This window comes from Camelina sativa, chromosome 15 (assembly GCF_000633955.1).
Source record: "Camelina sativa cultivar DH55 chromosome 15, Cs, whole genome shotgun sequence".
NCBI classification, from domain to species: domain Eukaryota; kingdom Viridiplantae; phylum Streptophyta; class Magnoliopsida; order Brassicales; family Brassicaceae; genus Camelina; species Camelina sativa.
In genome coordinates this window covers 11,696,720-11,707,957 of record NC_025699.1, presented here as the reverse complement: position 1 = coordinate 11,707,957, position 11,238 = coordinate 11,696,720, and the positions used below count along the sequence as shown (strand labels likewise).

Below are 11,238 nucleotides of genomic sequence, written 5' to 3'. Positions count from 1 at the left end.
GCTTGGACAGCTGAGAAAAAGCAAGTTAGTCAACATGCATTGACACTGCAGCAAATCAAGAGTGGCATTGTCATTTCTCCCTCTGGTTGGAAATGCGCCAAGTGTGATAAGACAGAGAATCTCTGGCTTAATCTTACCGATGGAATGATTCTCTGTGGAAGAAAAAACTGGGATGGAACTGGTGGAAACAACCATGCAGTTGAGCACTACAAAGAGACTGCCTACCCTCTTGCTGTTAAGCTTGGAACAATCACAGCTGACTTAGAAGCAGCAGGTACAGTTATCTTGTTTCCTATATCTAGTTTTAGTTCACTCTGTTGTGGATGTCTTTATTTTTTTAACTCTGAGTAATGTAAAGACTTGTGATATTAGAATTGGCCTTTTTGAAAAGTTTCTAGGTACTCTTTAGCCGCTTTACATATGTGTTCAATAATACTGATATCTGCCCTTAAGGCAAAGCCATCATGTAGGTGATACCTTTTTAGTATGTCATGATTCATTGCATGTGGCTGGAGCTTTCAGAGCTTTGATGTTGTATATTTTCTACACCGTGCCTATGAAAAAAAGATGTTGGATCCCTTATTCATAAAACCAGATTAGCCGCTAGACTTCCCTGTTGTGTATGGCTAGTATCAGTTGATAGTTCTCTCTTTGGGCCGGAGAGGGGGACTTCATGCATCACTTTGGTTTTTTTTTTGTTGATACATGTGGATTATTATGTTCTTTGGATGGGTTTTGATTTCTTCAGCACTAATGATTGCTAATATTTTGGCAACGCAGATGTTTATTCATATCCGGAAGATGACAGTGTTTTGGACCCGCTCCTGGCTGAGCATCTGGCCCATTTTGGAATAGACTTCTCGTCGATGCAGAAGGTTAGTAATGATGATTCATGGTTCTGCTAAAGTATAAAAGTCAAGACTGCATCTTGTCTGGCACTTTATATTGTTGTTGTCTGTAGTTATGAATTTTGTATACGGCATCTTTATCAGAGACTCAAGCTATAGTGCTATGGTTTGTGTAGATATCCTTCCTGAGTCGCATTGGCAAGTGCTGATTGTACTAGAAAGCTTATGTCTCGAGTTCATTTATTTTCTTGAGTGCTATGGTTTGTAAGATACCTTCCTGTGTCGCATTGGTCAACTGCTGGGTGAAATAAAAAGCTGATGTCTTGTGTTCATTTCTTTCTTCAGTATCAATTGCCACTAAAGAACTGTACATATGTGGAATATGTATGTGGCTAAATGTTTCTTTACCAAGAGCAAGTAGACTCACATCAGTATTATTGCATAGTGCACTTGGAGAACGTAATTTTAGGTTGTTTTGAGACAATATTCCATTCACGCGTGCAGTCTAATAACTTGTATTTGTTGCGTCATGAACGTCTTAACATTTACTAAACGCTTTTTTTTTTTTGTCTTCTCACTATTCCTTGCTGCATGTACATCTTAAGTTCACCTGTCTTTGTTTTCCAGTTTATACTGCCTGATCATCTTCTTTGCTAAAAGATATCCTATTCTGATAGAACAGCTTTCATCTGAATAATATTAAGTTTCTTGGGATGTTTGCTACTCTGTTCACAGACTGAAATGACAACTGCCGAAAGAGAACTTGATCAAAATACAACTTTTGATTGGAACCGTATACAAGAGAGTGGAAAAGAATTGGTACCAGTTTTTGGACCTGGATATACCGGACTTGTCAATCTTGGGAACAGGTACTCTTAGTGATGATATTTTATTCAGGGATTTCGTTTCCTTGTANATAGTGCACTTGGAGAACGTAATTTTAGGTTGTTTTGAGACAATATTCCATTCACGCGTGCAGTCTAATAACTTGTATTTGTTGCGTCATGAACGTCTTAACATTTACTAAACGCTTTTTTTTTTTTGTCTTCTCACTATTCCTTGCTGCATGTACATCTTAAGTTCACCTGTCTTTGTTTTCCAGTTTATACTGCCTGATCATCTTCTTTGCTAAAAGATATCCTATTCTGATAGAACAGCTTTCATCTGAATAATATTAAGTTTCTTGGGATGTTTGCTACTCTGTTCACAGACTGAAATGACAACTGCCGAAAGAGAACTTGATCAAAATACAAATTTTGATTGGAACCGTATACAAGAGAGTGGAAAAGAATTGGTACCAGTTTTTGGACCTGGATATACCGGACTTGTCAATCTTGGGAACAGGTACTCTTAGTGATGATATTTTATTCAGGGATTTCGTTTCCTTGTAGATGTCTTATGCCCATTTCATTTCCTTTGCCAGTTGCTACTTGGCAGCTACGATGCAAGTTGTTTTCTCTACCCATTCATTTATTTCAAGGTAGATGCCATTGCCCATATTTCTTGTTTTTTTTTTCACTTGTATAACTTAAATCGAAACAAACCTTTTGCTTCTTATATCCACTATATAGTAACTTTTGGTTCTGAGATTGTTGCAGATACTTTTCGCATCAGAGCTTAAAGATGGCTTTTGAGATGGCTCCTGCTGATCCAACTTTGGACCTCAATATGCAATTGTGAGTTATTGTTATAACAAATGTTACTACGTTTATGCTCTGGACTTTCTGAAATCATGTGGTTGAACTTTTGACATTGTATTGATGAAAGGGTTTTAAGATTATATTTGTGTATACCCTGTATCTGCATGATACATGCTTTAGTTTCTGTTTTTTAATTGTTTGATTTAATATGATCTGCACTTCTGTTTCTCATCTGGTTTCCATGAGGACAATTGCATGGCAATTTGCATATTTATTTCCTTCTCCTTACACTGTTGGTTATGTTGGTTGCAGAACAAAGCTTGGACATGGTTTACTCTCTGGGAAGTACTCTATTCCTGCAACACAGGTATGACTATATCAGGAATTTTTTTTGCTTGCATACATAAATATTATCTAAACCACCTCTTAGGGCCTCAGTACATTGATTTTGCCATTCNCTTTTTTTTTTTTGTCTTCTCACTATTCCTTGCTGCATGTACATCTTAAGTTCACCTGTCTTTGTTTTCCAGTTTATACTGCCTGATCATCTTCTTTGCTAAAAGATATCCTATTCTGATAGAACAGCTTTCATCTGAATAATATTAAGTTTCTTGGGATGTTTGCTACTCNTTCTATATGATGATTAGATTCGTTATTGATCTTTCAATAGAAACCGTTGATTAATCAAGAGCTTTAGAAGCATATCAATGTTTTTATTCTAGTGGGTTTTTTTCCGGGCTTTATGGTAGTTCCTCATTTTTAGTCATTTTTCACTCTTAGAGGCTTTCATTTTTGGTATGACTTGTGCCTTGTGTGGTTAATAAATACAGGCCAGCACAGCTAAGAAACAAATGCTTGAAGTCCTTTGTTTGACTTTTTAATAAATATATGTATGTGAATGGCCACAATTTGTTTTGCATACCCCCCTTGTGTTGATTTCTGATGACTTCACATTTTTTTTAATCGGTAATAGAGCCAAGAGGGAATACCTCCTCGCATGTTCAAAAACGTAATTGCTGCGAGCCACGCAGAATTCTCTTCTATGAGACAGCAGGTGAAAACCATGTCTTCTTAAATGTTCGGAGTTTTGTTTATTTTCGTACTTGTATTTGAATGATGCTCCTTTTCGGCATCTGTCAACGAAATTACCTATGTTTCGACACTAACTAGCACCATTTTGTATCGTAGGATGCTCTTGATTTTTTCCTCTATATGGTAGGCAAGGTTGAGCGTGCCAACAGCACGACGCCAGATTTAGACCCCTCGAGGAGCTTCAAGTTTGGGATAGAAGAAAAGATCCTTTGTCCATCTGGAAAGGTTTCATATAATAAGAGGGATGACTGTATTCTTTCTTTGAACATTCCGTTGCATGAGGCAACTAATAAAGGTATATCCTGTTCGTCTGTCTCTGTTCCCCTTCCTATGTCATTTGGTGTGTTTCTTAATTTTGTTGTCTTTGTTTTGCTGAATGTTTGGTGATCAAGATGAATTAGAAGCCTTTAACAAGCAGAAAGCAGGAAAAGGATTGGAAGAAAATGATATGTGAGTTAATTAACTCAAGTTTAATATGTTCGTATTTTCTCTGCTTATCTAAGATATTTATCTTCAGCAGGGCAAGTGATGAAATCGTACGACCACGCGTTCCTTTAGAAGCTTGTTTAGCAAATTTTGTATCATCAGAGCAGATTGAGGATTATTATAGCTCTGCTCTGAAGGGGAGGACAACAGCTATCAAGTATGATATTTTTTTGCTGAGTGAATTCAAGTGCACCAAGAATAAAATGAAAGTAAGTTTTTAAGGGTGTATTTTTGGTTTCCATTTCATGCAGGACTACTGGTTTGACATCTTTCCCAGATTATTTGGTTTTGCACATGCGGAAGTTTGTTATGGAGGAAGGCTGGGTGCCAAAGAAACTTGGTCTCTTTCTGATACACAGTTCCTTGTAATGTTCCCCTACTGGCCCTGTATATAAATACTTATTAGCTTTTTCTTGATTTGCTGAGGCAGATGTGTACATTGATGTTCCGGATGTTATTGATATCAGCCACATGCGTAGCAAAGGACTCCAACCTGGGGAAGAACTGTTGCCAGATGGCGGTACGTCGTTATATTTATTACAAGAATTGTGTTTCATGATTCACATACATAATGATTGACTTAATTTATTGATTGTTTCGATCTCAGTGCTACTTCTTCGAATGTCATGACTACTGGCCTTTTTGAACCTATCTTGGATTAGTACTCAGTTTATTAATCATTTAAAAGTACCAGCATACCTTAAACTGTTTCTTTATCATGGCAGTTACTTTCTAAGAAGGGAAGTCTGTGTACTGTTGCATCCTGTACACCATGGCTGTAATAAATCATCCTTAATCGTCAAATCACTTAAATACATTTCCAAGCAGATAAATTTTGCTGGAATTTTAACAGTCAAACTACATGTCTGCTGCGTNTTTTTTTTTTTTTTTTTTTTTTTTTTTTTATCACAGAGGAGTTTTCTTTCTTTTAGACTGCATTCACTAGCTACTTATTTGGGTTGTTTTCAGTAATTTGATTACGTTTTTTTTTCTTTTGCATGTCATAGTTGTTTTAGAGTCTTTGTGTTCTATTCTTTATTTCCTTGTCCACTCTCCATTCATTTATTATATTGTCAGATAAACAAAACTTGTAATTCTCCCTGTAATTTTGTTGGATGTTGGATTTTTTTTGCATACAGTTCCAGAAGAAGTGATGGAATCAGCGAAGCCTGTGGCAAATGAGGAGATAGTTGCACAACTTGTCTCAATGGGATTTAACCAGCTTCATTGCCAGAAAGCTGCCATAAATACTTCCAATGCTGGGGTTGAAGAGGCAATGAACTGGTTACTTTCTCACATGGATGATCCAGGTAATTGAAAACACCAGTCTTGTAGTTAAGGCTCAACTTCACTCATCAAACTATATCATGTTACGTTTGGAGACCAATTTCTAATACGATGAGGCATTATGTTTCGTAGACATCGATGCACCGATCTCACATCAAACATCGGACGTTGATCAATCAAGCGTTGATACCTTACTCTCCTTTGGTTTTGCTGAAGATGTTGCTCGAAAGGCACTAAAAGCTTCGGTATAATACTTTTGAGCAAATTAGTTGCAGTACTGCGAGGCTCTTTTTTTCTTTACTCTGATCACTGAAATTGTCTTCTTCTTTTTGTTTTTTTGGTTTTCTTAATCAGGGAGGAGATATTGAGAAAGCAACAGATTGGATATTCAACAACCCTAATGCATCTGTTTCAGACATGGATGTTTCCTCTAGCAATTCAGCGCAGACTCCGGCTCAAAGTGCATTACCAGATGGAGGAGGGAGTTAGTTTCTTAAACCCTCCTTTTTAGTCTTTCGATCTCATTTTGCAAAACAAATCTTAGTGTGTTTTTTTCAATGTTTTCACGAGAATAATTCCTAACTCTAAGAATATGATCTTTAACTGCAGAATACAAGCTGTTTGGAATAGTAAGTCACATGGGAACATCAGTTCACTGTGGGCATTACGTGGCTCACATATTGAAAGAAGGTCGTTGGGTGATTTTCAATGACAGCAAAGTTGGTATCTCGACTGACCCACCTAAAGACATGGGTTACGTCTACTTCTTCCAGCGGATCGACGGCTGATTAATTCTGTCTCAAAGACAAAAAAAAAAAAAACTAATCCTTTCCTTTTTTTAGTAGAAACTTTTTAAGGTCGATAGGGTTTTCTTTTTTAAGATGTGGATTGAGGTGTCCCCATCCCATGGGTGATGATGACATGGTTCGGTTCCAAAATCTTACTTGTGGATTAGTAAATTTGGTTGACTATGAAATCTGTGGAAATTCTTCACAAATTTGACGTCCCCTTTAAATAGCCAAAAAAATTATCATTCTCTTTTCTTCTTTTCAATATGCTTTTGCTTGGCTTCCACATTGATGAATTAGACCAAAGAAGTAATCATTTTTTGGTTTGCATGCCGCATTGTTTGAACCTGACGAGTCAAGGAGGAGAGGGGGTTGTTTCCGTTTTTTTTTTCCCGGTTAAATTTGTGAGAATCGTAACCAAAACCTAATGACAAGCGTTACAGGAGGGAGTATATGATTGATATCTCTCTTCTCCCAAATCAAAACACGTGTTCTTCATTTCCTCGATACTCTTCTCCATTTCCAAAAAAAAAGAAAATCAAAAGCCGCAAAATAAAAAAGAGTGAGTGATGAAACTGTTACCTAATTTGTTGGGGAGTTTTAATTGCCTGTCATCGGAATCTCTTGCCGTTATCTTATTCTTCTTCTACTACTTATGAGAGGAGGTAACTGACAAATATAGAGAATTGGTGAATCGAATCATGTTCGAAGCGTTACAATCTTTTAGTGATTGATGGTGCACAAAAGCGGGAATCAGAATAGAATCGATTTTTTTTATCTCTTATGATTTGATGAACATAAATGTGGGTCAAATTTGTTTTCTTTGGATTTGTTGTTTCATTTATATAAAAAAAACCTTAAAAAGACTCACTTTTTATGATTTTTCTCCATTTTAAAGGGTAAGCTGGATGAAACAGGTCATGCATAGTTTCATGGATCATTTGTGACTTTTTTTCGCTGCAATCAGCAGCTGCGTCTTTTTGTCACAGGTTTGGTTTCCAGGAAAACTATTTTTCTTTCTCTCCCTTTGCATTGATATTGATGCAGCGCATCTTTATGTTGTCTTCTTTTATTTCCTTTTTCTCGTTGGGCTTTGTTTTGTTTAAGTTTCTTGGGCTTTACGTTTTGTCTCAAACTCCTTTGAGTCGGTTTGTGACCTAGGGTTCTTTGCTTATTTTGTTTAAATAGCCTCTTAGCGTCATTAGCAAGGGAAGACTTTATTGAATAATACTTTAAGCTTTAAGCTTTTCCTTTTATCTCTTGTTAATCGGCTATTCTTTGAATCAACGATTCACGAGATCGTCTTTTGTTCGGTTATTCTTTGAATCAACGAACGACAAGACCACCCTTCTGTTCGGCTATTCATCGGAATCAACGAACATAAGGTTTTATATCAACTACGCTGCGCCAGTTTTGGTATCAGAGCCAGGTTAGTGACTTTATCTTTGAGAACAGGCGTATTGCGTATTTGGCCAATCTGTGAAGAGTACCGGTTTTAATATATTTATGTTGGCTAATCATTGGTGAATTGGGGATTGGTGCGGTGGTCAGTCAACAGTCACGTCCTGTGGGAAATGACACCGTCTTGAATGGCATCAGGCGTACCGATTCGGCTCTAATACCAACTGACGTTTGTGAATACTCTTCACAGTGGAACAATGATTAGCCAATCTAATCTAGGGTTTTCAACATAGGCCAAATACGCAATATTGAAAGCTTCAATCAAAGATTTGTGAAAAGGTTCGTTGTTGTTCAGGTGTGAATAGACTATGATTAGCCAATCTAATCTAGGAACAGTTTGTTTCATATGCTTCCATTTCTTTCAGATTGTTTCATATGCTACATAGAATCTGCATTTTCTTTATTCTGCATTTTGGGAAATGGCACAATCAAGAAGCTAAAGTTGGCATTGTTTGTCTTCTCTCTGTTCACTAATATTGTCACCTGTATAGGTATATGTAAGTAAGGTTTCTTGAAATTCATGCTCAAAATTGTGGGTTTATATGAATATGAATGCTCAGATCACATCAATGCACTTTAAGTTCTTTGCAGAGAGTGTTCAGTTTTAACTTTTAAGTCAGTCCATGTATTAGTTAGTTACTCTGCCGGTAAACTATTTCCTAGTAAATCGTGACTATGAACTGTTGATATGTACTGTTATTTCAGTTTTAACTTTTAAGTCATTTTCAAACCGTTTTACTTGGTTCTGATGGGTGCTTGGTATTTCTTTCCAGTCTTTTTGGTCCTTAAAGGGCACTGATTTCTTTGTGAATCTCTTTTATGTGTTAATCATTTTTTTTTTGCTGCAGAGGACTAGCAACAGAGCAAACAGAAAATGGTCAAAACTTGTTCTCAGCGGATCAAGCGGATGAGTGCCGTAGATGCAATTGACTTGCGGTCTCGAGTCTCTGTCAAATATATCCGGTATTGTAAGACAATTAGCAAGTACCTTGCAGAGCTGCAGTTATCTGAATCAAGAAAGAATCCATCATTTATAGTTTGTCCTACTATGGAGACAACAATGAAGTTGTATTCGATGGATGCAAGGAGTTTTAGACGTTCCCTCCTCAACACTATTGATCCATCTCAAAGAAGCCATGAGGAGTCCATGTACATGATATCATCCTCTAACGGAATCATCTGCTGTGTAAATACATTTTGTGACAAAGACGTAGAAAACAAGTTTTGTGATCTGCAGATATGGATATGCAACCCTTGTACGAGGGAAACTCTCCTTCTTCCCAAAGGGAGATCCTCATTTGGGATTGAACCAAGTGTTGGAGTGGCTTATGGCTCCGACATTAGTGACTATAGAATTTTCCGTATATTCTGCGTTAGAAAGGAAATTCCTAAAGAAAAGGTGACCGTAAAGGGATATTATTTTCAAGAAGGTCAAGTTGTTTATGCTTTAGCATTTGAATGTGAGGTGTATTCGTCCAGCAATGGTTCTTGGAAAAACATCGGCTCCGTGCCTTGTGTTCCTATGTGTTCTGGTCTTAGGCCATACAGAACTGGTCATATTTTTGTTGGAGGTAAAATATACTGGCTGGTATCGTTAGATGAGCCAGGTGAGATCCTCTCAGTGGATTTGGAAGGGAGATTTGAGGTTATAAACTTGCCTGAGTATTCAGATGGTCTAAAGGGTGAAGACAAGATCACAGAGGCAACTCATCTAATCATTTTTCAAGGATCTCTCGCATTGTTTGTTCTACATCCAGGCAAGATGGATATTTGGGTCTGGAAAGACGAGGGTGAGAAATATAGTTGGGACCCTGTACTGACGATTAAAACTCCAATCAGAGATGAAGAACTGGTTTTATCTGTAACTTCATTAAAGAACAATATCATATGTGTGACTGAGACACACTGGCGTATATATGATGTGGAGACTAAAATCTGGAGGAAGACAAGGGGCCCTCGGACTGGATTTACGAATCCGGCTGTATTCCCATTCACCGAAAGCATTCTTCCATGTAAGTTGTGTTTATATGATGATACTGTGTTTCTTCCTTTGTTTGCCATGTAATCCGCTTTGATCTGTTGTTTGGTGAATCAGGTAATGGTGGTGTAGGACTGTAGATGGAACATGAAGAGTATCTGATGCAGAGATTGTTGAATTGGAAGGCTATGTGTTTCTCTGAGGAGCTGTCATATTGGTTTGGGGTTTAATACTTTTTTTGTTTCTGTCAGTTTGTCTCTCTTTTTTTTTCCTCTTCTTTTTCTTTAAACTTGGTTTTATACAGTTTCTTACTTGAAGCTTCATTGATACTAATAATAAGCCGTGGGTGCTGTCTCTAAACAAAGTTTTAATGCTATGGTGTGGTTCACCTGTTGTTGTTATTTGATATATTAGTGTGCTGATTTTGAGTTCTCTCTCCTTTCGGCTCAAAACGACCTTAGGGCCATTTTTTTCTCACTACATCAAATTATATCATATTAAACCGAGTTTGTTTACGTTTGAAGAATGCAATTTTTTACCAATGTCGGCAGTTTCAGGGGTTAGGCATATATATACAATGATGTAGATAGGAAAATGATGTAGTAGATCAATAGGGGTCATTCATTGCTTGTAAACATTTATAGTAATCAATGACAACTTTGACAATGACAACTTTTGTAGTAATCAAATGACAACTTTCACTATAATCGAAACAAAATATTTGAAAAAGACTATACCGCGTCTTTGAAAAATATAAATCTAGTGTTTTGTGAAGAAGGTATATAGTAAGTATAGTTTTCATGAAAATGATTTTTTTTAACAGGCTAACCGACGACTATTCGCAAAGAAGAAGTCATACTAAAATTTATATATGCACACTTGTTTATTCAGAAAATATGCGATTGGTTTAATATTTGAACTTGTAGGAGTTATTGTCGCAGTGACACAACAACCCCAAAACATTGTATTATCCAATATCCACTTACATTACATATATCTTCTACGAAGCATGTCATTTTTGTTGACTTGTGTTGTCGATCAATTTTATAAAAGCACATCAATGATTTACGGTTTCAATTTTGTGAATAGAGTTGTAAATAAATATATTGTTGTATAAGCTTGACATAGCTTGAGGCCAAAGATAAGTATATTTAGGAGAAAAGCTAAATATACATATTTGAGATTTAAGAGATATCTAATAAGTTAGTTTTCCAATTTGGTTTAGGAAACTTTGTCTAAGGTCTTTACTATATAAGAAGATGCAAGGGTGTTGCATAACTTATGAGTTTAAGAGAGAGCAAGAGAGAACTTTAGGTTTTGAGTGATTTTCCTAAAGCTTAATAAAAGAGAGTAATTCTTTTGATATTGTGTTCTTAAATTCTTTGAAGTTCTTGTGTTCTAGTTCTTTATTTGGTATCAGAGCAAAACTAGAATCTAAGTTCTTCCGTTTGAAATCGCAAACATGAGTGATATCGTTGTGGCTAAACCGAAAGAAAGCAATCTCTCGTCCATACAATGTCCTATGCTTACCATCACCAACTACACCGTGTGGTCCATGCGTATGAGGATTACGCTCAAAGTACATAAGGTCTGGGAAGCTATAGAACCAGGAACGACCGATGTTGAGAAGGATGACATGGCGAGAGCTCTTCTTTTCC

General features: G+C 36.7%; 2 protein-coding genes across 4 annotated transcripts in view; both read left to right on the top strand.

Moving 5' to 3' along the window:
* The window catches only part of LOC104746478 (ubiquitin carboxyl-terminal hydrolase 14-like), a 14,358-nt gene extending 8,008 nt beyond the window's left edge, over positions 1-6,350 (top strand). Inside the window, exons 5-20 of one of the 2 annotated variants that reach the window (XM_019237314.1) lie at positions 55-274; positions 781-875; positions 1,584-1,717; positions 2,272-2,328; positions 2,447-2,524; positions 2,801-2,855; positions 3,462-3,542; positions 3,677-3,875; positions 3,973-4,030; positions 4,098-4,223; positions 4,318-4,406; positions 4,497-4,586; positions 5,206-5,376; positions 5,486-5,598; positions 5,708-5,837; positions 5,963-6,350. In XM_019237314.1, coding sequence (XP_019092859.1) covers positions 55-274; positions 781-875; positions 1,584-1,717; positions 2,272-2,328; positions 2,447-2,524; positions 2,801-2,855; positions 3,462-3,542; positions 3,677-3,875; positions 3,973-4,030; positions 4,098-4,223; positions 4,318-4,406; positions 4,497-4,586; positions 5,206-5,376; positions 5,486-5,598; positions 5,708-5,837; positions 5,963-6,141 — 1,875 coding nt within the window. In that variant the 3' untranslated portion in view covers positions 6,142-6,350. The remainder of the gene's footprint in view (positions 1-54; positions 275-780; positions 876-1,583; positions 1,718-2,271; positions 2,329-2,446; positions 2,525-2,800; positions 2,856-3,461; positions 3,543-3,676; positions 3,876-3,972; positions 4,031-4,097; positions 4,224-4,317; positions 4,407-4,496; positions 4,587-5,205; positions 5,377-5,485; positions 5,599-5,707; positions 5,838-5,962) is intronic. The other variant, XM_019237315.1, reaches the window with a different exon arrangement.
* Positions 7,051-9,934, top strand: LOC104746477. 2 transcript variants are annotated; one of them, XM_010467961.2, is made up of 3 exons: positions 7,051-7,130; positions 8,451-9,614; positions 9,698-9,934. In XM_010467961.2, exons 2-3 carry the CDS (start codon positions 8,477-8,479, stop codon positions 9,718-9,720), a joined length of 1,161 nt encoding a protein of 386 aa, XP_010466263.1. In that variant the 5' UTR covers positions 7,051-7,130; positions 8,451-8,476; the 3' UTR covers positions 9,721-9,934. The 2 variants fall into 2 exon arrangements, with proteins under 2 accessions (XP_010466263.1, XP_010466262.1); XM_010467960.1 differs by lacking the exon at positions 7,051-7,130 and adding an exon at positions 8,015-8,099.